Here is a 26,206-nt window from a genome sequence, read left to right on the forward strand (position 1 = left end):
TGTCCTTGTTGATGAAGCACAAGATAATTCAAACAAGGAACAAATGATTATTGTCCTAAGATTTGTTGATAGAGGTGGTTTTGTTAGAGACCATTTTCTTGGTATTGTTAGTGTTAAAGACAGTTGTGCTTTAACTTTGAAAGAAGTTATATGCAATATCCCTTGCTCAGCCATAATTTGCATATTATAAATATGAGAGGTCAAGGTTATGATGGTGCTAAGCAATATATTTGGTCAATGGAATGGATTAATGGGCATTGTTTTCAAGGAGTGTCCATATGCATATTATGTGCATTGCTTTTGCACATCGCATAATACCCATCATACAACTTGCTCTAGTTGTGGGCTTCTAAAGATGTTTCGATGTTTGGTTATCTTTTTTTTCCAAGTTGGCTTCTATTGTTAATCTTCATGATGAAGACAAGCATAAACAGGAGTTGGAAGATATGTTAAGAAGGAAAAATGAAATTGATATCTTTGGTAGCTAGTGGTGAACTTATTCTTGGAAAAGGAGTTAATCAAGTTTCTACTTTGCAACGAAAGAATGAGATACTAGATGGAGTTCTCATTTTGCTTGGTTTGTAGTCCGAAAGAGATGTTTGATTCAATTTGTATAGTTCTTGAAAGCGTCATGAAGAACGAGGTCAAGCAACTTTATCGTGGAGAAGCTAAAGGTGCTATTGTTTGCAATGAAAAGTTTTGAGTTTGTTTTAAATTTTTCATTTATTGCATAAGACTATGGGAATTACTAATGTCTTGTATAAAGTTTGCAAGAAAAAGTCCCAAGACATTTTAAATGCTATCGACTTAGTCTCGAGTTGAAAGCACTTCTTCAAGAATTAAGAGGATCTTCTTGGGACGCTTTCCTTAGTGATGTGATTTTGTTTTGCAAAAACATGACATTGATATGCCTGATATGGGTGCTTTCGACACATGGATTTTATCAAAGGAAGTTCAAATTTTGTGCCTAGGAAGAAAGATTACATTACAGTGTTGAGCACCACTACATTCGAAGTTATTTAAATTTGTAATAGATTACGGTTGGTGGAATTAAATAAAAGTGATTTCGAGAAGAAACAATAGAGTTTGTTTTATCTTAGTTCCGCTTTGGATCCGAAAGATGCTTTTAAGTCCTTCAAAGATCATTGATGACATTTGCAAACTCAATCCAAAAAGTTTTATTGTGGAGATGCCCACGAAACAAGAGATACATCTTTTGAGAACTCATCTCGCAACATTACAAACTTGATGTGCTCAAGCATCCTCTTTTTCGAAGTTGTCTACCATCTCCGAATTATGTCAAAGACTAGTTGAAACAAGAAAGATCAATATCTATTATTTGATTGATAGATTGATTCGCCTTGTCTTGACACTTCCCTGTTTCCACGGCAACTAAAAGAGCGAAAGCATTCTCAGCCTATGAAATTGCTCAAAACACGACTTTGAAACAAGATGGGGATGAATTTCTTGCAGCCAATTGCATGACTATTTACATTGAACGGGGAATTTGCTAAAGAAATTGATTTGGATGTAATAATAGATGTATTTGATAAGAATCCAAAGTCAAAACTTCATATAGTGTGATGCTAATGTGCTATGTTATTCTTGCACATTTCTTTGTTATATTTGTCTAGGTCTATGGTGAAAACACTATTTTGTCCATTTTGGATGAAGGTAATAAAAGCGGGATAATTCTTTTGTTTATCAATGCTAGTTTATTGGTATTGGTTCCTAAAAAAATCTTTAAAGGTTAACTCCATGGCAGATCTAAAATCCTAGATCCGCCCCGCTAGTGATGATGATATTTCAAAACTTGAACTGGTGTCGGAGGGTGAGATGGATGTAGATATTGAGATAGATGAGTTTGTGAAATCTACTAGAAACTTGTATGAAGCTGAAGATAATGAGAGGATTGAAGATCCAGCATTAGGTACAACAAACTTCAGCCTTACAAAAGGTATGACCTGGAGAACTATTTTGGAGTGTAGGAAGTTTATGAAAGACATGACAATTGCTCAGAAGTTTAGTTTCAAACAGAAGAAGAATGATAAGACAAGATATAAGTTGGTTTGTAAGGACCCGAATGCAAGTGGTTTGTGAACTTGCAAAGAGAAAAGTTGATGGGCATACATTGAAGCTAAGGTTATTTAATCCCACTCATACCTGTGAAGGTGATAAGAATAACAAGAATGTGCAAGCCAAAGCTCTTTGGGTTGCAAATGAACTAGAAGACTTTGCTAGGCCTCATCCAACTTTTGCACCAGTAGACTTGCATAATAAGATCTATAATGAGTATGGTGTACTTATATCTTACTGGACTGCTTGGAGAACTAGAGTTTTGTTGCTAGAGAGAATCAATGGTAATTATGAAGAGAGCTACATGGTGGTGTCAGAATTGAAGAATCAAATTTTGAAAAGGAATCCAGGAAGCATTGTCAAATGGTATAAGGATTCAGTAGATGAGTTTGTGGGTTTCTTTGTTGCATTCAAGCAATCATTGGATGGGTTTGTGAATGGGTGCAGGCCAATCATTGGACTTGATGGTTGTTTCCTTAAAGGAAAGTATGGAGGATGTTGTCTTAGTGCTATTGGACTTGATGCTATGAATGGTATTTTCCCTCTTGCTATCTTCATTTGTAGGGGTGAGGATAAATACACTTGGCATAAGATGTTGGAGTTGTTGAAGCCTCACTTGAACAAGCAGCTGACATTCATATCTGACAGGCAGAAGGGTCTCATTGAGGCAGTAAGCAATAACTTCCCATATGCTCACCACAGGTAAAATTAACTCGTTTATTTTGAATTACATTTGTAAATTATACTTATTATTTTTTAACATGTCATACCCTATTTTTTTTACAGGTTTTGCTTTAAACATATGTACAAGAACTTTAAAAGTGTTTTTAAGGGAGATTACTTGGAGAGTCTATGTTGGGGGCAGACTAAAGCTTACAGGATAAGTACACATGAAATATGTATGGAAACACTAGAGCATGATGAGAAGAATGGCAAAATATGGTTAGAGAAGCAACCTAAGAGGACATGGGCTAGGGCATACTTTGATCTAACATCAAAGTGTGATGTTGTCACTAGTAATTTTAGTGAGTCCTTCAATGCTTGGATCCTAAAAATAAGAGACAAGCCTCTATTTCAGTTTGTGGATAAGTACACTCTCACTGTTGTGGCACTTATGCATGATAGAAGAGAACTAGGTTTGGAACTAACTGATGGTAATTTGGTACCAGCTGTAACAGATGTAATTAAAAGGTTGGAAAAGAAGTACCATAAGTATAAGGTTTCAGGGGTTGGACCAAATCAATTCTTGTCAACCAATACCAAAAATGGTAAAAGGTTTATTGTGGACTTAAATCTTTTAACTTGTGAATGCATTGTGTGGCGGATGATGAGGGGATACCTTATGTCCATGCTATATCTGTCATAAGGCCAAGAAGGCCTAATAGGGAGAGTTAGGCCAAGTGAGTTGTTACTTTGGCACTTAATTTATTGTGACTTATAAATTTTACTTTCCTGTCACTTATTGATTTTTTTTTTTTTTTTTCACTTAATTTGTAGATATTGCAGTCACTACTATACTGTGGAGTCATTTAGAGCAACCTACGCAGGTTATATCTATCCAGTAGCCAACCAAGATGATTGGGACAAGGTCAATTCCTTTTACCCCTATATATATATATATATATATATATATATATATATATATATATATATATATATATATATATATATATATATATATATATATATATATATATATTAATTTGATTCCAATTTCTTTCTCATTTAATTTGATTCCAATGTCTTCTTTGTGATCAGATTAAACCTACAAATGTTGTATTACCTCCTCCCAATAACAGAAATCCTGGAAGACCAAGGAAACAAAGAATAAGAGGAAGAGATGAAGAAAAATCAAGTGGCAAAAGGAAGTGCAGGAGATGTGGTCAGGTAGGACATAACACAAGGACTTGTAAGCAAGAAGGAGGGGAAACAAGCTCAGCACCACCAAATAACATAGGTAACCATTTTGTTTGTATTCAATAATGCTGTGTTTTGACTAGCTAGAGCACATTGACTGACTGAAGCACATACATTGGCTGTTGTTTGCATTCAATAATGCTGCACTTTCCAAGTACAATTTTGTTTGTATTGTAAATGTGTTTTCAACTCAATTATTAAATATTTTGACTGTGATTCAGTCATGCTTTAAATGGTACAACACCCCTATTAATTTCTTATCTGCATGTTTTTGCTATAAAAGCAACATGTACATCTCTGCACTCATCTCCCACACAACAAACGTATCTCTGCACTCATCTCTTTTTTACACTTATTTCTTCAGTCAAATTAAATGGGGAGGGGTATTAGATATCCTAGACATATCTGGAGTTTAGTGCGAAAGGGATATAATAATTTTTCTAAAAAAGAAAGGGAGGTTGTCATGGCCTATTTTGATCAACATAGTAATGCAAGTTATGCTGAATGTATAGAATATTTGTAAGAATGGAGGTATCTTATAGGAAGGGGTGTTGGAGGTTCTTCAACTCATGCTGGGAAGGAAAGTGATGATTCCATTGTGGACTTAACTGGGGAGGTTTCTGACAATTCAACTGAAGCACAAACTGGGGAGGGAAGTAACAGTTTAACTCAAGCACAAACTAGAGAGATAGTGCAAGCACTAATGTGTGCTGAGAGCTTTAAGGCTTTGCAGATTTCTCTGAAGAATAAGAGAAAGGATAACAAAAAGAAAAATAAGAATATATAAACAAACTTTTGTGTTTGTTGTTGTCTTTATGTTTATGTGTTTGTCTTTTGTCTTTGTTTAGGGTCTATGCTTATGTCTTTGTCTTTGTTTAGGGTCCATGCTTCTGTCTTTGTCTTTGTTTAGGGTATTTGTCTATTAATAAAAATGTCGGCTTTATTATGTTTCAACTGATTTGTTTATAAATTTTTATATTTGTTTTGCTTTGCTTTGTCTTCCCTACTATTATATATATTGGGTGGCTCTGCCAAAGAAATGGAGCAAGAGAGCCATGGTCAACAGCAAGGGCATCAACCTCAGCAGCAAGGGCATCAACCTCAGCAGCAAGGGCATCAGCATCAACCTGGGCATCAACCTCAGCAGCAAGGGCATCAACCTCAACAGCAAGGGCATCAACCTCAGCAGTAGCAACAAGGGCATCAACCTCAGCAGCAGCAAAACCATGTGAATGATGCAGATCAACACCAAGTGCCACAAGCTAGAAGAGGAGGAAGAGCAACAAGGGGAGCAATAGGAGGACGCACACCAAGGGGAGAAAGGAACAACAGTGGGTTTCAATATTGGATTGGATTTGGTGCTAATGATGGTGTTGATACACCAAGTACCCCAACAATTTCAGCAGTTGCACCTTGCTTAAGTCAGTCTTTAACTTAGACCCAGTGAATGCATTGGTGCTATGGTTTTTTTTGTTATTTTGTGGATAGTCATGTTTTTTGGGGAGCCATTTTGGATGACAGTGCTATGGTTTAGGAGTGCTAGTTTGTAATGACATTATGTAATAACAGTGCTAATATAGTTGTTATGACAAGTGCTATGTAATGCAGTTCTACTTACCAAATTATTATTTCTTCGTACAATACTTGATAAACATAGCACTAATCAGGCACATCTCGCACAACTGTCACATACAGAACAACAATTTCTCTCATCTCACACTATTCTCACCACTCTTTTCACTCTTCTCACAAATAGTTGAAAGATGGCAGCCCTTGCATAAGCCACAACGTTCATAGACTGGGAATTCTTCCTTGCATAGATTACATACTTGGTTGTCTACTTTTTTGTCAAAGTATAACCAAGTCACAGCACTACAACCTTCTCTAGAACACTCAAGGTACTTGGATTGTAAAGTACCTTCTTCCATATGACCTAGAACGACTCTCATAAATCCACAACACCAAGCATGAGGGCAGTGAATACCAAGATATTGACATCCTGAAGCATAGTGACCCTCTTCATAGCATAATTGGCAAACCTGCAATAGAATATACAAACACTACATAATTTAAATTAAGGGTTTAGTCCCACTATAATTACTTTCGTTTCAAACTTGGTCCTTCTAAATAATGTTTAATTAGGTTTTGGCCCTTCCGCAATTACAGACAAAATTAAACTTAAACCAGTTACCTTTGGCGCAGCAACAACTACAAGATGACAACTTCCACCCATTATACTCTTCTCTTTCTTTATCTTCTTTCTTTCAAATTTTGATTTTGTATAGCCAGCTAGCAACAACACCAATATTTATAGGGTATGTACCAATAGTTTTGACCGTTAGGGTTTTGAACTACCAACGGATATATCACACTAGATTTGAAGTGTGGAGATCTTGACACGTGTCCTGAATAAGATCAACTTGACCAACATTTGACTCTTGACCCACGTGCCTCGCACACCCAAGGGTATGATGGGTATTATGAAAATACAGACGGTCAACTTGGTGGACTTTGGTTGACTCACCGGTCAAGAGGATTTAGGAGGACCAAAAGCTAATAAACCGATTAGTGCAGACCAAACCCCAAATACCTATTATTTAGGAGGACCAAAACCTAAATAACCCAAAAAAAAAAAAACTAGTCAACTGCTATTCACGACAGTGATTCATGAACCTGAGAAAAAGCAATTTCTAAAAATTAAATATTACTACTACGCTTCCAATCAACTTGGGATAATTTATGAGTGAAATCAAAATGGTGACTCAAGTTGAATTCTTAAAACGTAAAGAATAGAATGAACACATTCGTGGATCATACCTCTGGACTGTTAATCGTCTTACAAAAAGTAAAATATCAAAACTCATAAACTTCCAAATAACCGGAAGGAAAGGTAAACTTTTACTTCAAAATATTTTTCATGCTAATTTGTACAATTCACACATACAGTTGATTGGGCAAGCTCTTCCAGCACCAATCTGATACCAATGAATATGAACTTCATTCAGTGCTAAGAACCAGCCATCATTGCCTTACTCAAGTTTCAACATGGAAAACAACCCAGAAGCAAGAGGGGCTTGTGAATTTGCTGAAGTTAACAACCCTTCCCTGTCTGCATTTATATAAACAAATGATGCAAGTTTGGAGCACAGGTTTGCAGGTCCAAACCTCCATTCTTTTCTTCCGAGGTCTGCAACACTATCTATAACTGATAACATGTGTATGCTACTTTCACTTACAATTTCACAATGGCATAGAAGATAACTGAAAAAATGAAAATCTGTAGCATTGATTTTTTTTTTTTTTTTTTTTAAAGATTTTTTAAAGATATTTAAAGAAAAAAATATGTATAGAGAGAGAAAAACGAACAAGAACTATTTACAGCCTTTACCTATATGTCATATTATTTGCAAAAGCCGCCCAAGGGACCACATAACTCCAACCCAACATGTGCGAGCCTGTGAGCCCTCTTCTGTGGAGGCTAATAAATACAACATACATTTCTCACAAGCGACCTGGCCCCAATCCCAGATACCCTTCTGAGAGGTAGAAGAATGGTGACGGGCCCAGTGCTTTCGTAAGCTACATCCGGCCCGACTGATGTACCCAAGGACCATGTGCAGTTCATCCAATGAAAAAGTACTTGGGTACAGTCATCTTGCTTGGGAGCTATCATCAGCATAGATAGAGACACAGGCATCAGCTGCTCCAGCAGCAAGCAGGAAACGGTATGGATGGAAGGTGAGACAGCTCACAGACCCAATCTTCTGGGCCATGAAAGTGGGATAGTACCGAATAGTGCCAAGTTGATCACCATTCATACTAAATACTTTTATAAGCTGTTTCGCAGAGCCACTGGCAATAATAGGAGCATGGCGATGAACAGCCAATGCAGTGAGTGAGCCTCTATGGGCATCAATAGTGAGGTAGGCATCAGTTTCATTTCTGATATCAAGAAATTGAATGTCACCTGCCTGAGATGCACTAACAATCTACATATAAAAATAAATAAATTATTAGAAACATTTACATTTCCAAATTCGAATAAATTACATCTTACAAAAAAAAAGGATAAATTATATTTAAAAAAAAAAGGAATAAAAAGTGATGCAAGGGCGATAAATTGGACAGATTCAAGTAATATTAGAGCTTATTCAATAGCCATACTCTTGTACATTTGGAATTAATATCAGTGTCAACTCAATTTATAAAAGCTTATCCAACTCGAGTTAATTAGTTCAGAAACTTCAGATTAAACATCACAGTGGTTAGCATCATTCTATGTCATTATACTTGTCTTACTAACAGAGTAGAAGTGGCAAATCCCATGTGGCATAGCATGGTACTTTCCCAGTTAGAAGGATCTATCTACATCAGAAATGGAACATATCTCATAAACACATATAGGTCATTTTAAAGAAGGCCGGTATCGATATGTCTCGAGATAGGGGCCTGAGTTATCCACTTTTCACCATATGTCATGCCTATGAGATGTTTGATGAAACTGACAATGTACATTGCAAATTCTCAAAACAACTGTGGTAAGAAAAAGGATTATCTAACGCTCCTATGGATCTGGGCCAAGGTCAATCTACATTTATGATCCAACACAGCTGAATAAGAAGTTGGTACGATCAGCTCTTGGATCTTGAGCAAGACACTTCAAGTCCGAGTGAACAAAAGTAAACTAAAGTAATAATACATTAGCAGAATATCAGGTAACTATCCAAATAGATTTAAAACACTCGGAACTGAAATACAAATAATTTATAAGATCTATCGACTGAAGTACCTTTCCAGGATCTAATCCAGGCTGAAAATCAACGCCCACGACTCTTTCCACTCTTTGCTTGTGTGGACGTGTTGTACAAACTAGCCTATAAATCATTAAAAAAAAAATCCTGGTTACAGACAAGCTCTGAATAAAAGAGATTATAAGAAATTGAGTAAAAAGAGACGGTATAAGGTATAGTAAACTGAAGCTTCGTAGACTACACAACGGTCCGGAGCAAAGATGGAGATAGACCGAACAAAGCAGATATAGTATTATTAAACAGAGAGTACACATCCTTCCAATGCTAGCAGAATTAATTATAAAATGAAGAGCTTACATCTCAGGCGTGCGAATGTCAAATAATCTGACAGATCCATCCACATAACCAGCAACAAACTGACCACCATGAACTTGAGAAGCCGACTACAGATTAAACAACATCGTTAGACAAGCAAAGGCATTGTACTTTTTATAGTTTTGCAGTACTCTTAAAATTAAGAAAGTTATGTTCTCCTAAACCAGTATACAATTGGAAGTAGTCAAACAAAGCAAACATCGCATTCAACACTGCCGTCAATGAAACCAGTGCAGCTTATTTTGGCCCACATTCTTCCAAAGGCACTTAAACAAAATACCTTCATCACACCTACTTTGATATATCACCTGAGAGCTCATCCGTACATTTGTGCTAGAGTTTAATGTACATAGGTTTTAGAGTTATTCTTTATTATTAAAATCCATATAAGTGCATTCTTCAATTTTGTTGATAATTACGAGATTAACTATTCATAGAGTTCATACACATGTACATATGAAAATAACAAACATTATTGGTCCTATCTCAAGGTTGTGTTATCCTGTCAGTATCCACTGTTGGAGAATCTAGCTCACAACCAATTGGCAACGAGTGGAGCCACCCTAGGATCTTATATATTAATTAGCTAGATTTTTTAAACTCCCAATAAGTTACATGTGATAATTCATATCGACGGCATAGATAATTATTCTTTACAAAATAATACATGACTGGTTGCTTCTAATACCTTGTAACATGATAAAATATACTGATCAGTACGATAAAGTAAATACGACATTTGAAGCGGACAACTACTATCAAATTAAAACCATTAGGTCCAAGAATCATTGTCACATTGTCAACCAATAAAAAACATATAAACTCACCAGTGCTGAAATGCTAGTGTCTGATGATGAGGGAATAGAATTGACAAGTTGCTCTTTATCCAGATCCCAAAGCACGATAGAGGATATCTCTCCAGATGCATACTGGTAACAAGAAAGCACAAGAAAGCGCACATGCATATTATAGCCAGTAAAAGACCACTAGGCAAGGAAATATTAACCCTTTACAATAGATCATTCAACATTCTCCAAATCCATGCTCGTACCAGATATCCTGACTGTTGCTGCCAGTCTACAACAGCATTCAAGCTACGTACACCAGGCCGATGACCTTGGATAGAAGAAAATGATGTTACAAGCTTCTGTTTACCCCTCAAAGTGTAGTCTTTCCATATACGGATATTTCCATCACCTACGTTAAAAAGCTCAACGGGAGTTACTTTATGTATACTAACACAGCAGAAACAGGGCCCCTAGAAAGAAGTCACTAATTTGGATTCGAGAAATGGATCTTACTTGAAGCAACAAGAAGCAAGCTATCATCTAGCTCATTTAACAGGCAAAGCTTAGAAACACCCTTGTCAGGAAAATTGTGGTTATCAAATGTGTTGAGAAGAGTAGCTTCCTCATAGTTCCATATCCTGATAGACAATGCCAAATTCGATCAATAGAAAATAGAAGACCCATATATGACATGAAATACATCATTCAGTGAACTCATATATCTCATGCATGTAATCTACCAATATGATAATTTGTACAGCAATATTATCTTAACTTATACGGATGGGAGCTTTTCACTATTGTAAATGTCAGGTTCCTCGGCCTTCTTTGATTTTTAACCAAAATTCCTATCCACCGAGCCACGAAAAAAAAAATGTATCTCCAACCAGTTAAGGAGGTTTGTTGCACTGACCCCAAATCAAATTTTGAACTGTCTTGTTACTGCTCTGAAAGCCATTTTCAAATTAGAAAGGTATACTTACAGTACTGATGGTTCCAAATCAATAAGGATATGTGTTGACACATCCCAAAGTCCAAAGATATTAAGAGGCTTTAAGAGTTTAAATAGCCATGGCTACGACACATTTGGCATTTTGGAAACATAGGGGTAAACTTTCATCGTCTTTCCAGTAGAAGAATTTCTAAACATTGTGGCTAACAGACAAACCTGGTAGTAATAAACCATGCAATTTTAAAAGACAGCATTCCCTCTTTTATCTGTGTATCATTATTAGTCTATAACATATTTATTATTCTTCTCTATGCCTAGGGAAAAAGAACATTTTCAGTCTTTAATCTTTGGCACTAACAAACATATCCGCAACAACAAAACATAAGTTCAAATCAATTTATTTTAGTTTAATTTTATTTTTTAATATTCTATAGTTTTGTTCTTTAGTGGCAACCGCAACAGAATATTTTTCCACTGATGATAAATGGAGTAGTATATATGGGATAAGGCAAAGATGAAAATGATGATGAATGGAATAGCATTCCTCTGCACTAAACCTACCACCACTGTAAATAATTATGTTAGAACGAAGGGAAAGGTAATTGGAATATGAGATCACATTGTCAAATAAAACACAAAGATCAAGTTACTTAAAAAGAAAAACACCTCCATACATGTTGTCACCAGAACAATTCCTTTTGCCTATAATTTCAACTTTGTATCAATCCTTCCAAAGACTGCTCTGCCTATGGACCTACTCATAATGATTGCATATACCCTTTACCGGTTTCTGTGTGTGCATGGGGATTAAAAACATTGGTTCAACCTCCACCTATGAACTCTACTATATACTCTCTGTGTACATTCAAAATAAAGCAAACAAGACTTGCATCTTCCTTGCTTTCCCTTTTTACTGTGATAGTGAAGGGTATGAATCGTTCTTGGATTATACAGTTATATATGAACAAAACAAAAAATCCTTCTCAAGAGAGAACACATTATAAATACCTGATACGCTCATTCTCATCAGCAGCAATTACAACAGGAGAGAAAGGTTGCAACAATGCTGCTTTCGTACCAGTGTCAAATTTGGTATCCCAACTAGCAATTTGATTGTTAAGTTTGCTTACAGCTGCAACACAGTAAATTAACCAAGCTCACCACACACAGTCAGCAGAAAACAATCAACAGAACGAAATAAAACATTTGTTTTCAACTAGTAAGAATAAATTTCATTTAGTTATAAAATGTGACAAAGTTACATTATAGACCTCCACATAGTATGGCACTAAGTTACGAGACTCTAATATCTGATCTACAGGGACTACAACACCAATACATTACATAACAATGAAATTCTACTTAAAACAAAGTCTTGGAACCTCAACTCTTTCAAAGTTGCCGCACCCCTTGAGATAGAAGCCACAACGAAATAAAACTAGAACTCTATCCAATCAAAATAACCAAAAAAGTTTACTCACAAGAGCGTTGGCATTTAGCTATGCGATCAAGTGCAAGCTTTTCCTTTTGTTCTCTTTTTGATAATATTTCTTCATTATCATCTGCTGCAGTTAGAAGCGGCCTCGAAAAATGACCACAGCTCCAATTGTATATTGTTGATTGTGGAAGCAAACTACGTTCCGAAACACCAGAACTAGCAGCACCTAAAAGTGGATCAGCCAATCCTGAGTCTGGAGAGTTTAGCAAATGCGGTCTGAACTCTAAAGAACAAACTCTACGCATTCCCGTAAGGAAATTCTGTCGAGGGGGACTAACAGGTGGGGTTCTAAATGTCAGAGGTAAATGACCTGCCAGGAAGAAGGCAGTGACAAATTTTAATGATCAATAATAGATCAGAACACTGGGATCAAAAAGATGCAGAAAATCATGTAGTTGATGATGATGAATCTGAGAACCAAGATCACATCAGAAACCTTTGGTATAATCCAGTTCAATGCAACCAAAATTAATTACCTGCATTCATGTCAAACCAAGAAGATGATCGTGCTAGTCCAGCAAGATTAGGGGAAGGAGATGAAATGGTGGGATCGCCCTGGCGAACACTGCTACCGCCAAATCGAAGTGTCCTCGCAATCACTTGTTCAATACCGATCATTGAGAGTATGCGCCGGCCAAGACCAGCTATGCGAGGTGATGGGTCCTTTGCTAGAGTACACATGGCCAAGACACATTGAGAATACATCCCATTGTCAAGAGGTCTCTGTCTCGAATAGCTAATGACCCCATTACTAGCACTGTCATTTATCATAATGCCAGAATCAGAATGCTGAGACGAATCATCTGATAACGGAGACCCATGCATTATACCAGGAGTACAAAGAGGGCTGCTTGTGGCCACCCTTCCATCACGACCCACAGATGTACTATCACTACCAACCCTCAATACAGGACCAATTTGGGATGGAACTGAACTTCCACCCTGCATGTACTGGCCCGTGCCATTATACCCACCTGGGCCATTAATATTAGCCAAAGAAGGTAAGGAACTCAGTAGAGAGTTTGACTGTGGCTTCCAATAGGCAGCAGCAATGGACTTCAGGTGCTTATTGTGACCAAAAGCAAAGCGTGCAAAAGCTGTCAAAAGAATGCACTTGAGCAATTAACAATTTATAATTTATAGGTAAAAGTGTATACAACACTGACAATTTTTCCTCGTCCACCAGATCCAAACAGGTGTGAAAAATGTTATAATGGTACTTTACGTGCATGAAGAATTAATTTCAAGCCAAAATTACCCACATCCCCTTAAAAACTAAAAAGCAATGGCTCCTTCATCCCTCTTATGAATTATTCATGCTTTTTCATGTAATAACATTACACTCATGAAAAGTGGCGCTCAAATTCACTTACCAACAGCAAGCTCTGCCCTAACCAATGGGCTTCCATCTGAAACGAAAGTCAGCAGACTTTTGACAATATTTAGCTCGGCCCTAACCTTTTCATCGTCATCCGAGTCTTCGTCCCCTCCAACATCTCTGAAGGAATCAGATCCAATGTCAAGAAGGGTGCCCATCGCAAAAACTGCAGAAGCCCTGACCTGAAACAAAATATAATTGTATTTACATGAAGATGTCATACTTTATCAAACTACTAAAGAACAAAGTGTAAAATTGTAAAACCTCTGGCTGGGGCTCCGACAGCAGAGGTGCAAAAACAGCGGGTGCATCCGCTCGCAAACCTATCATCTGCGCTTCAGGAAAATCCTCCCAAAGCTTCCCTAGACATAGACAAAGCCATTGAAGAAGTAATGGTTCAGGCTGAACATCGTGCGGGTGCGGGTTTGCAAGTTGAAGATGCTTTAAGCAAACATGTATCAGATCCGCACTAATACACGCATCCTGTCCTCGTCTATTCCCATCCACAATAACAGCCAAAACAAAAGCAGCCATTGCACGCTGTTCTGGATATGCATCCATGCTATCAAGAAACCTAATGAAGTATATATGCCCCCCATCCTTCACCAGATCGACCTGACATGACTGATGACATGAAAAAGTCTTAACGTTGATAAGAATACATGCAAGGAATTCAGAAGATACAGAAAAAAAAATAAAAATAATAAATAATAATAAATAAAAGAAAATAAAGAGTTTCCAATGCCAACATTGTATGAACTATGATGCACACGATTAGCACACGTTGTGTGCCCACAGTCACAGATGTTATGCTTAATGAGTTCTATATAATGGTAGTTAGTATACATTTATATCCGCTCTTAATATTCATAAATTAAGCTCTACCAAACAGCTCAAGCTTTTGGAGATGGGGAATGACATGATAACAAAGCTTGTGTTTTATTGCTCAAGTCCAGGGCATTCCGCAGACTGGAAGTATTTAGAATTATTACGCATGCACCTAGGATGGTGTTGATCTTTTCATAAACTAGAGCTCACTTTTTTTATAGGTACCTAACTAGTCGAGGCTTCATTTCATAGAGGCTAATGAACTACCATGATAAATGTCCATACACTGTTGATAAAGAAAGATCTTTGTGCAAAGATCATTTACATATTTAACAAGAATACCTTAAGTAAAAATGAAAATCATTCCCAAAGTTGACCGGACTAGAAGCAAAACATTACCATAGAGACAAAAAAAAAAGGCTTATTTAGTAATACCTTATCTAGAGCAAGGATCTTTGTCCATATGAAAACAAGAATTTGCCTCAATTCCATTGCTGATGTTTGTAGCAATTTTAGAACATATGGAAAGATTCCAACAGATAAAGCCTACAAGAACAGTGAAAATTCCATAAGAAAACCTTAGGCCTACTATGTACTTTGGTACCATATTCGCCAGGAGTCCAGGACTGTCCATTACACATGTAATATTCATAAATTACATTAGATGCATAATCCATTCTCACAGAACATTCGCGAAAACCATGAGTACAAATTTGTAACCAAATAATAAAAAGAACAACAGAGCAAATTACCAGATCAACAGCCCAAGGTCCCATGTCAAGAAATCTACCAAGAAGTACCAGTGCTCTAAATCGATGGCATTGGCTAAGTAAAACCTGCAATAAATAATGCTAAAGTCTTAAAATGAAAGTACAGGAAGATGAGGGACAAGAAATACAGATTTACAAGGAGCATCATGAAGTGAGCATGAGAATCCAACATCAAATCACTGACTCAAGACAGAAAAGCCGACTTTTTGTTTATCAGTGAAAGTAAACATCTACCATATTATCAAATCAAGAAAGAGCAAAACAAGCCAACTAGTATTCTGCCTCCAGTAATAAAGTAATATAGTTATTAACAGCCTGGTGAAATAAATGCATGGGAGGCAGAGAATTTAATTTATGCATCTTACAATTGATAAGTTGAACAGGGCATCAGCTCAACCATATAGGCATTCAATTAGTACGACAAATTAGGGTTAACTAAGTTTGAGAAAAATGAACCTAGTAAAACTCGAGGCTTGAAGCAACACAATATAGCCTCAAGTGAGCCCCTTCAAACTTAATGCAGCATGTATACTACATTTCCAAACAGTGCATCAATAAGAGCCTACCACTTCGAAAAGAAGAATGGCCCTGCCCCTCCAATAGACATGGTTTTTTGGCCTCCAAAGACATAAATAACTTGAATGTTTTTTTTTTTTTTTTTTTTATCGGTAAAGTATAACTTTATTAATATAATTAAAGATAGATACATAAGGATGAGATATCCTCCATTACATGCATATAGAAAAATAAAAGAAAAACCATAAGGTGACAAGTCTCTTAGCCCGATCATCTCATTATGGACTCCCATCAAAACACAAAAACTTGAATGTTTTACATAAATAACTTGAATGTTTTACATTTTACTTTCCCAAGACAAAGTACATTGTCATTAAGTAGGGTAGGTGATGTAGACATAGAGTTCAAGTCAAGCCCATGGGTTGCATTAGGCGGGTCATTTTTAGTTGGTTTAATTTATTTAGTTAATTGCAATGTGACATATTTTCATTGGTTTACTATTTTCAGGTTTAGTATAAATAAAGACTTATGGTTAGGGTTTGAGGGAGTGGTGTTTTGAGTTGTTTAGTTGTGTTTGTGTTTAAGAATTATTGAGTGAGATTCAATAAAAAGTGAGACTTTTAGGGTTTTACAAAGTGTAGATTTGATTAAGTGTTGTTTCCTCCACTTCAATCTACATTATTTGGTATCAAAACAAGTTGATTTTTGGGAGATTTGTGCAGAAACACTGTTCACAAAACACTGTTCACAAAACTGTTCACCAAACATTGTTTGCCTGGTTACTATTCACTAATTTTTATTGTTATTATAGTGAATCACAAAGTAACTCGAGGTTGTCCTCCCTTTATGGATACTCGCATGTCTTGTTTAGAAGAAAACATGAAAAACATGACACAGATGTTCCAGAACCTGATGGAAGCAAGATTTCCAGTGCAAAGAGAGGTGCAACAACCACCTCCACCACCACGGAATAAGGGTTCAGTGGCTAATACTGATGATGCATCTCAGGTTGATGGTTCAATTCCTCTTCTGAACCCTTTTGCGCATATATATCCAGAAAAACAACGAAAAGAACAGAGTTGGTAGAAAAAATAACACCAACAAGGATCCTCCTCTCAATGAGGAACGCGAGGGTGTACCCCTCAATAATGGCGCTGCTCGGTTGCTGACAGGTGTTGAAGCCCCCCTATTGGGTGCTCCACCAATCTTTGATAAGTACAAAGATGAGTCTCGTTTTGATAAGTACGAAGATCCGATTTGGGCAAATTTTGTGAATCACTTTGACAAACGAAGTGATTTGTTTTGATAAGTCACACATGTTGGTGAAGTTACAAGCTTTCAAGACGAGCTTTTGGTACTGAAAATTTTTGGTGCATCTTCTAGTTATTGTTTTCATAATCTGTGTGCAAGAGCATATTGTGTGTTACTGATTTTTAGCCAGGGAAACTCCTACAAAGGAAAAATTCATAGTTGGATTCCTTTCAAGCGGTGTGTTGGCCGATTTCCTCAAGATTGTAGATGTGGTTCTCTTTACCTGAAGTTTTTGTTGATCAGAAATTCGAGGATGAATTTTTTTCAGTTGGGGAGAATGATGTAGACATCGAGTTCAAGTCCAAGCCCATGGGTTGCATTAGGTGGGCCCTTTTTAGTTGGTTTATTTTATTTAGTTATTTGTCATGTGGCATATTTTCATTGGTTTACTGTTTTTTAGGTATAGCATAAATAAAGGTTTGAGGGAGAGGTGTTTTGAGTTGTTTAGTTGTGTTCGTGTTTAAGAATTATTGAGTGAGATTCAATATAAGGTGAGACTTTTATGGTTTTACGAAGTGTAGATTTTGATTAAGTATTGCTTCCGCCACTTCAATCTACATTAGTAGGACTATCATTGAAACATTCAAAGAGCTTATGTTTTGTGGAGATGATCTTAATGATGAGGAGATCTTATCCCGGAACAATCAGCCATTACTTCCTTGTAGGATACGGATGTCAAATTAAAGTTCATGGGATTCTCAATGCTCTGTTTCTATTATTCTAGGCCCTTCATTTTGTTGTTTGGCTTGAATTAGAACTTATATATCGTTTGGAAAGAAAAAGAATGTCAACTTGAGGTGTCAATACAAAATGTCAACCTAGCCACCATATACATAATTACATAATAAATATATAAAGCCTCTCACCTGAAGAACAATAGGCAACTGCTCCGGTGGTTTTTTGTGTTCAGATCCATGGTCCAGCCACACCTCAAAAGCTGTCAGCTGTTCGGTGAAGAAAGGGCTGGGCTGAAATGCAAACAGAATCTCATTTACGTATTCACTATAATTAACAAGCAAGACTGCATTTTATTAGTTTTTTTTTTTTTTTTGCAAGAGTCGAATCACATAATATATATATAAATAAAGGAAATATAATAGAACCTGGAATTCTGCATTCGGCTCATCAAGCAATGAGGGTAGCTGAGAAAGGCATATCTCAGCAGCCATGTCCCATGCATCCCTAGAATATATATGGATTCAATTCAGTAAAGCAATATATATACTTGATTATAACAATTAGAATTGACTAATTTCATTGTTAAATAGCTTAAATATCCACCACATATGATGCTGATGCGTTGAAGGTAACATAGGATAGGAAATTGGAGAGCAATTTGCAGATCGCATGATTCGCTCGGCAAGCAAAAAGTTACGGAACAGACTAGCCACTAGTAGGTCTTGCCTGAACAGCCTCTGAAATAAATCTGCAAGATTCGCAGAATAAAATTAAAAGAAGAAGAATGTATTGACGTAGAAACGTTCGTAAGGACAAATAAATTACCATGTGGGAGGACATTCCAGGCAATTGTGTCAGTTACTGCAGTGAAAATCCAATTCAGCTCACCGAGAAGTGTTTTACGGTCATTTTGGCGCCCAGGGATTTTATCTATAAGAGAATGGTCGATGGTATCACGTAGTAAAGAACGTGCACAAAACCTGGCAAATAAAAAGGTAGAGAACTCAGGCTAATAGCAAGCACAATCAGAGTGCAATATAATAAGTATGAACCACACACACACACACAAAGAGATAGAAGTTTTTTTTTCTATTGAGTAAGTTATGGGGTTAAGGAAGACTACCATTTACAATCAAAGCATAAAAGCTTAGAATTCTGTGTAAGAGAATGATCATTCGAGGGAGGTATAAATTTATAGCAAGCATATATTTTCCTAAAGATACAAATATCAAAGTATAAAATTAACAGAGAGAGAAGTAAACATAAAGATGCACAAGTATCAATTTCTAAAAACCAGGAAAAACACAAATGGTTCATAAAATATTCCAGCACCTATTACAAAGTTACATAGCATTTGTCAATTATACTTATTTTATACCTTTAATTAAAAAAATTCATAACTTGTACCACCACATCCAATTTATAACCCCATTAATGGATGGACTGTCTAAATCACCCCAGACAAAAAGAAAAAAGGAGAAAAAAACTAAGTCCGTGGATTATGAAAAGTATATTTGAATCTGTTGGGGTAAACTTCAGAGCAAGAAATGAGCAGTTCTGGTTGTGTTGTACTTGAGATATAGACATATGGTACAAAATAATATGCAATATCACATAATCATTTATACAGGACAACCCGGTTATTGCATTCGTAAAACTTTAACAAACGATAGTACATAAGAATTTATAGAGGACAACGAAGTTACTCCATTTATAAAATATGCCTGGTTGAAATGATAAATTCACCATGAACTTAGAAGTTTTGGTGCATTGTGAACAAAAAGGGGAAGGAATTCATGTAAATGTGTTTTCTGATATTGCAAATACAGTACATTAGCACTAACCAATTAAAGCCTTACATGACATTTATGAATATAGATAAACAAAAAAAGGGAACTAAAAGATAATAACATGAAGCTATGTGTTATTGTAAAAAGCACAAGACCTGTCTAAGCAATGTCAAAATGAATATGAGGGCAGAGGCAAGAGACAAGGAAATAAAAATTACCATCTCAATGCCATCTTGATTGGTGTTGTGAGGCAGGATGTGAATACGTCAGCAGGAAACTCAGCACTCTGAGGAAGGGTCTCATGTGCTTCACAGGCCGCAAGTAAAATACAGTCTTTGATGGAAGATCCAGATGAACCAGGAGAGCTCCAATCTTGGCGCTGATTAAAAAATGAGAATTATATTAAAAGAGAGACCAATACTCTAAATAATCTAGCATACGCCTTCATGCCGATGAAGTAGGAAAAAAAAACTAGGCCTAGGAAGATAATAGTAACCTCTATAAAAGCATTTACTATCATCCCTGCAGCAGAGCAATCGAACACATAGATTGAAGGTGTCTTCAGCCAGGAGTCCAGGTCAGTGATTGGCAGCGGAATGTACTGTGTGTAGCTCTGAACTCAATGCATGATGAGTAGATTCATGAGTAACAAAAATTTGCACCTTCAACTGTACGGAAAAATTTCGAAAGACCTCAAGCCAATTGCAAACCTTATTAAAGAGCCAAATTTCACCATTAGCAGTTGGTTTTGGTACTCCATGGCCATTATAATGGAACAGGACCCTCTCAGCCTTAGCATGTTTGCGACAAGCAAGACAAAGTTTCTTAACTTCATCCACAGTCGGGTCAAGTTGAAGCTTATATTTTGCCTGCAGAACACCCCCAATTGACTTAAAGATACAAATATCAACAAATGAAGTAAAACAACAAACAGGGAAGAAAGCCTCTTAGTCTTACCCTCGGTTGCCATCTTTCATATTGGAGTGACAAGGCTGCCCCAATTTGCTCAAGAGCTTTTGGAGGTGCCATGGAAAACGGATCTGCACAGATGGGAAAATTTTGTATGAAGCACGCATATGTATTTGCTCCACTAAGCCAAAGTATTCAAATGCCAAAGATATATGAAAAAGCAAGATATCAGCAGAACAAGCCGCAATGTGAAAAAGGTGATAAAGGACACAAGCAAACATAAATGGGTGATTTATAACAGAATATATGTTCATCCATAAAGAAAGTAAAGTTTCCAAAAACTTTCAGCAAAGGTACATTACCCAAGTAGCAAATAGCTATAGTTTCTTGCTTACAGAATCAAATAAGGAAATTTCACTTTAATCTCATGAAGAAGTCCATTTTTCTTTGTGTTGTTCTAAGGAGCTCTATCTTAATTCTTACTACAGAGGATTGAGTTGAAACAGTTTATGAATTTTGTATATTTAAGCCTCAAGTAGGTTTTTGCGATATTGTTCTGACAAGTCACAACAAACTAATTAATGAATGATTCGTATTGGAGTCTAATACACGAGTTTAGATACTTGTTAGTTAGCTATGATGTAACTACATACTTAGAAGAGGAATAGTGGCTGGAACAGACTTCTCTTTGGAATTTGGGCTTTGAACATTACAATACATAGGCAGGCATCACGAACATATAGCATTTCAAGTCAAATTCACGTAAATGGTCGAGTCATACACATGCAAACGATTAGCTAATCAGATATACACTCTATTTTTTATTTGGACATGAATGTTAGCTTGGATGTGGGAGTGCATGTGTGCTTAATATAGTTGAAGAATCACATGAATCTTACATTTCAGAACTCGATATAAATTTCGATTTGATTCAGCTCCCCACCAATTTTATAGTTAGATATAGATTCAACTACACTGTCTCCGACAAGGAAAACACATCAAAGTTCTTTTCGAAATGATAGAAAATAATGCGGACATGGGCAAGGAAGAAGTTATTCTGATCGCTTCAAGTAGATCAGGCAACCAAACACTGCTTACATAGCTAAGGTTTAATGGGTAAATGGGAGGAAAAATAATTTTAATGAGATGACAACTAGAGAGTAGAACATACCTCCATACCAGGACACAAAATTGAAGCAAATTAAAAGTAGTGGTATTGCACCTTGACATTATATATAAAAGAGTCATTTATAAAAGGCCTTGATAAAATTGTTGAGCACAAACATATGAAATTTGCAATTATCATTATCAACATTAGCTGATCACTTGCTCAGTCTTTTTAGAAATTAAGTGGTAAGGTTTATACTGCATTAATAACTGTGCACAACAACTTGAACATGCGGAGAGGAATCTAAACAATTGAAAAGAGGAAACAATGCACAACTATTCACAAAAAGGGAGAAACAGGAGACAGATAAATGAACAGCACAGTATAATCAGATTACCTATCCAGCATTCCATCCTGGCACAAGGGGATATTTTAATTACATCAGGTGGATCAACACTAATGTTTAAACATAAAACCAGTGCTACACATCCAGTCTTCATCTGCACTAAGATTCAGTGTCAAAGATAAAGATACACAAAAAAACCGCCTTCAGAAATTAACATAAGGTGCCAATGTTACATTCCACTCAGTGTTATTCCAAAACAATGAATAATCATGATAAAACAGGGGGCAATGTGTGAATAAATAGCCAACATCTCGACAAAAAAAAAAGGTAATAAATAATTCATATGAACCCTTGCTGGGAGTCTTAAAGAAAATAAAAGTTAATCGCAAAATTAATTCATACCCAAAGAGAAAGCAATATTCAATTATGCGGTCATTGGATGCTAGCCTAAAAGGCTGAAACCTTCAACTAACCTATCCTGGTGAACAAGTATACCACAGAATCCAGAAGAAACCCTCACGCGGATGGGAAGTGGATTCTATGCCTAGTCCAGTTATATACCTCTAATATATATATTCATGATTTCGTGCCATACAGTCCGTAATCCACAGTCCAAACACACCTAAAGAAGAAACGTTTAGGTGTTCAACTGGCTAGATTCCTCATAATAAACACTTGTATCTGATGCTTCGTAAATCTTTAACCATATAATTTTCTATTGCTTTCATACGAATTATAATAAAAATTGAGCTTCAGGAAATTCAGATTTTTCTCCCATATGGTCACGACACTGACGATCCACATCGGCATGTGTCACAATAAGGTTAGTGATTGTGTTTAGTGCAAGCATTTCTGTCAACCAAACGGAGCTTCCTCTACAGCTATCATGATTAGTCTCCTTGGCTGACTATTTGATGTACGCAACAAGGATAGGCCTCTTTAATGCCATCCCATCCCTGCCCCCATAAAGACGTGAAAGACAGACTCAGTAGAGGAATCCGATTGCACAAGTTCGGAACTATTAATACCCTACATGTCAAATTTGCTAATGCCTTGAGGTAGTAGTGCTATTTATTCCGTAGCAGAGTCCCCATGATACTTTACAAGTCTCGAAATGAGCAATAAACTGCTGGGCACTAATCTACAATTATTTCATGAACTAGCCTCAGTATTATTATTAAACCAAAACTTTGCATTCTAGTTGGAAACTAATGTAATAGTTTCAAGAGAACCCGCACATTTAGTTGCATATTACATTTTACAAATACCTTCAAATTTCCCTTGTCTCTATATATGTCTATGCAAGTATGATTCAAACCTAAACTCATGCATTTCTTTTACAACTACTGACATTTCTATATTCAAATTTTCTATACACAATAAATCACATATATATATAAAAAAAACAAAAAAAAAACACAAAGGAAGAAGATTTTACCCGATCCTTAGGCCTCCATTTAGAGACCAAGCCACTATCGGACGGGCCAGTAGGAATAGAAGCTTCAAAAGAATCATGTCTAAGTTCACTCAACACAATAGTCTGTGGCAAATAAGCCATACTAGTAGTAGTATTATTCGTCGTCATCGCCATCGTTTGAACTACCCCATTAATATTATTAATATTATTATTATTATTATTATGAACATTATTATGAACAAGACTAGTACTACTAGTACTCCCACTCTCTAAAGAATAATCTCTCCTTGCCACCTGTCCAATCACATAATCATCTCTATCAACCCTATTCAAATAATCATCTAAATGATTATTATTATTATTATTATTATTATTTGTTACAATAACTGAAGAACCAGATTGTGATAATCTTGAAGCCATTAGATCTCCCAATGCCATCCAAATATTAAAAAAAAACTTATCTTTTCTCTAAATTAAACAAAAAAAAATCTATCTATCTAATCGACAAAGCCGCTAAACCAGCGGCGCATAGAGATTCTACGGAGATGAAATGATATGGAATCCAGCTCAGCCTATTTTGATATTTACAGACACTACCTTTTTGACAAACAAACCCTAGTAATATTTTATTGGGAGGGGGGGTGAAGAAATGACTAGTGCTGGCGGCAGTGCCATCAAATAAAATAAAAAGGGACAGGATTTTGGGGCAAGGAAGAAAGAAACACAAACAGAACAAAACAACGTGTGTGTGTGTGTGTGTGAGTGTGTGTCTCAAAGACTCTTTTTTTCTTTTTTTTCTTTTTTAATGTGAATATTTTTTTTATTTTGTTACCAAAAATATTAGGTTTGACCAAAAGTCATTTGACCAATTGATGTCGTTTTGGTAGTGTGCGTGCTACCCAGCTCAGCTGTTTTACACATCAGTGACACTTGACTCAACGTAGAAGGAATGATGCAGGCCAGTGTGTCACACCCACTCTAGCTTTTTTAACGTTATTAAGAGCATTTGTAATGCAAGCAGCTTTCAGGAAAATAGCAATTTGTTATTTTTGTGAGCCAAAAACAATGGCTCAATCCAAAAGTGATAATGAGAATAGTTTTTCACTAAGTTACAATTAGTGTACCACTTACTACTAAGATAGTTGCTGATTTGTGATATTCGAACGGAATTTTTTATTCCATCTTGCGTTTTTTGTTTTTTTTTTTTTTTTTTTTTTCGAACGGGATGTTTTGTTCTGTCCTACGATTTTTTTCGATTTTTTTTTCTTCGGATAGAGGCATTTTTTTTCGATATTCTTTCATTTTTTACATTCAGGCGAAATAAAAATTTCCGTCCGAATTTTAAAGTCATATTTGCATTGGGCAATCCCTAATAACTTGTCATAAAAAAAAAACTATAAGGGTAAATAGTCCTATGTGGAGATAACAAATTGTTGTTTGCATTAGAAATGCTCTCAGATTTGCATTATTGGTGATAATGTTTTAAAGTGTAATTCGAGTATCAATTTCAAAATTGTGGAAAGTACAATGAATTGAGGGTTGATGCAATCAGGAGAATAAATATGACTTGATATAATATAGACAGTTTTAATTTTCACTCATTGGGACATCGATGGTACTTAAGTGGCCATATAGGAGAATATAATTCAGAATATTCCACCTAAGTAAATATGATTAGGAAGATGTACCTGTTGCAGATCGCTTCATTGAGCACAGTCGATGGAGAAGCAACCACATTGACATTACTCTTACATAGTTTAATTTGGGTCAGGTGAGAAATGTGCGTGCGGTTGCCGTACAATAAAGTTCCGACTGTCAATAAATTGTCCTATTAAGATTTTTTAGCTTCGAACTTTGGCACACTTGCACAGCATTATGAAATTTATAATTTTGCAATGCACCATATTTTTCATGTCATCCATTATGCCTACTTGTTAAACTTTTTGTCTAACATTTTCTTGATGAAGATAGTACGAATAAATATCTCCTACCATTTTACAACTTTATATATGGACTACTTGACTGCATAGGTTGAGTACTCTAAAACGTAAAATCTTTATTACATGCTTGAATGAATTTACACTGGTTGAGTACTCAGTAATTTATTTATCGCAAATCAATCAGTTTTGATATGTAAAGTGAAATAGGCATCGAAAAAAAAAAAAAAAAAAAAAAAAAAACGTGTTTTCTAGCCATTTGGATATGACCGTTACACATCAACTTAACCAGGTCAGACAAGGTTGAATCCTCATGATTAGCAGTAGCACTATATAATTCAACTAATTGAAATCCTTCTCATACAAAGCATGCTTTATGCGCACTGTCTACGTTGTTGCCATTGTCTAGTGCATAATAGTCTACTCAGTTGTTGCCTATTTTCGAAAAAGTCCATTTCCAACACCTCATTTCTAAGTAACCAAACTTAATTAAACAACAAAACATTCAGTAGTTACACCCATAGCATATTAGCATCACAAAGTAAAATTGTTTATTGAAAAAAAACATCACAAAGTAAACATTAATTTACATATATAAAAAAAATCTAAGTGACCAAACCACCCTTACGGATTTTTGAATTAAAAAAAAAAAAACACTCTTAGAACTGTAATTTTAATTAGGGTAGTTTGTATCGATAATATTTTACTTTTGCGAATTCGTTGGAATCATACTTTTGCAAATTTGCTATTTGAATTGCTACACAGTTAGCGATGATCATAACATATATCGATATTTTGAGAGTCAACTATTTCAACAATGTCGACAATTTTGAGCCTTGTGTTTTTTCCCCCATAACCAAG

At 36.0% G+C, this 26,206-nt stretch overlaps 2 protein-coding genes across 2 annotated transcripts; one reads left to right on the forward strand and one right to left on the reverse strand.

Moving 5' to 3' along the window:
• The first annotated feature begins 1,836 nt into the window (after positions 1 to 1,836).
• On the forward strand, positions 1,837 to 4,903 carry LOC147490076 (uncharacterized). The gene is made up of 7 exons (XM_086574794.1): positions 1,837 to 1,957; positions 2,172 to 2,778; positions 2,863 to 3,351; positions 3,574 to 3,664; positions 3,835 to 4,033; positions 4,536 to 4,649; positions 4,842 to 4,903. Exons 1-7 carry the CDS (start codon positions 1,837 to 1,839, stop codon positions 4,901 to 4,903), a joined length of 1,683 nt encoding a protein of 560 aa, XP_086430920.1.
• Positions 4,904 to 6,751: 1,848 nt separating this feature from the next.
• Positions 6,752 to 24,116, reverse strand: RAPTOR1 (Regulatory-associated protein of TOR 1). Its single transcript, XM_086569810.1, has 23 exons — positions 23,430 to 24,116; positions 22,043 to 22,145; positions 20,586 to 20,668; positions 20,339 to 20,497; positions 20,125 to 20,241; positions 19,847 to 20,007; positions 18,664 to 18,818; positions 18,442 to 18,586; positions 18,264 to 18,342; positions 18,027 to 18,128; positions 15,316 to 15,399; positions 14,999 to 15,109; positions 14,000 to 14,359; positions 13,731 to 13,917; positions 12,834 to 13,454; positions 12,341 to 12,667; positions 11,868 to 11,991; positions 10,421 to 10,545; positions 10,171 to 10,316; positions 9,947 to 10,048; positions 9,102 to 9,187; positions 8,783 to 8,867; positions 6,752 to 7,982 (listed from the first exon to the last, which is right to left on the reverse strand). The coding sequence occupies exons 1-23, from the start codon at positions 23,844 to 23,846 to the stop codon at positions 7,644 to 7,646; spliced, it is 4,218 nt and encodes a 1,405-aa protein (XP_086425936.1). The 5' UTR covers positions 23,847 to 24,116; the 3' UTR covers positions 6,752 to 7,643.
• Positions 24,117 to 26,206: the final 2,090 nt, after the last annotated feature.

This window comes from Coptis chinensis, chromosome 7, assembly GCF_015680905.1.
Source record: "Coptis chinensis isolate HL-2020 chromosome 7, ASM1568090v1, whole genome shotgun sequence".
NCBI lineage: Eukaryota > Viridiplantae > Streptophyta > Magnoliopsida > Ranunculales > Ranunculaceae > Coptis > Coptis chinensis.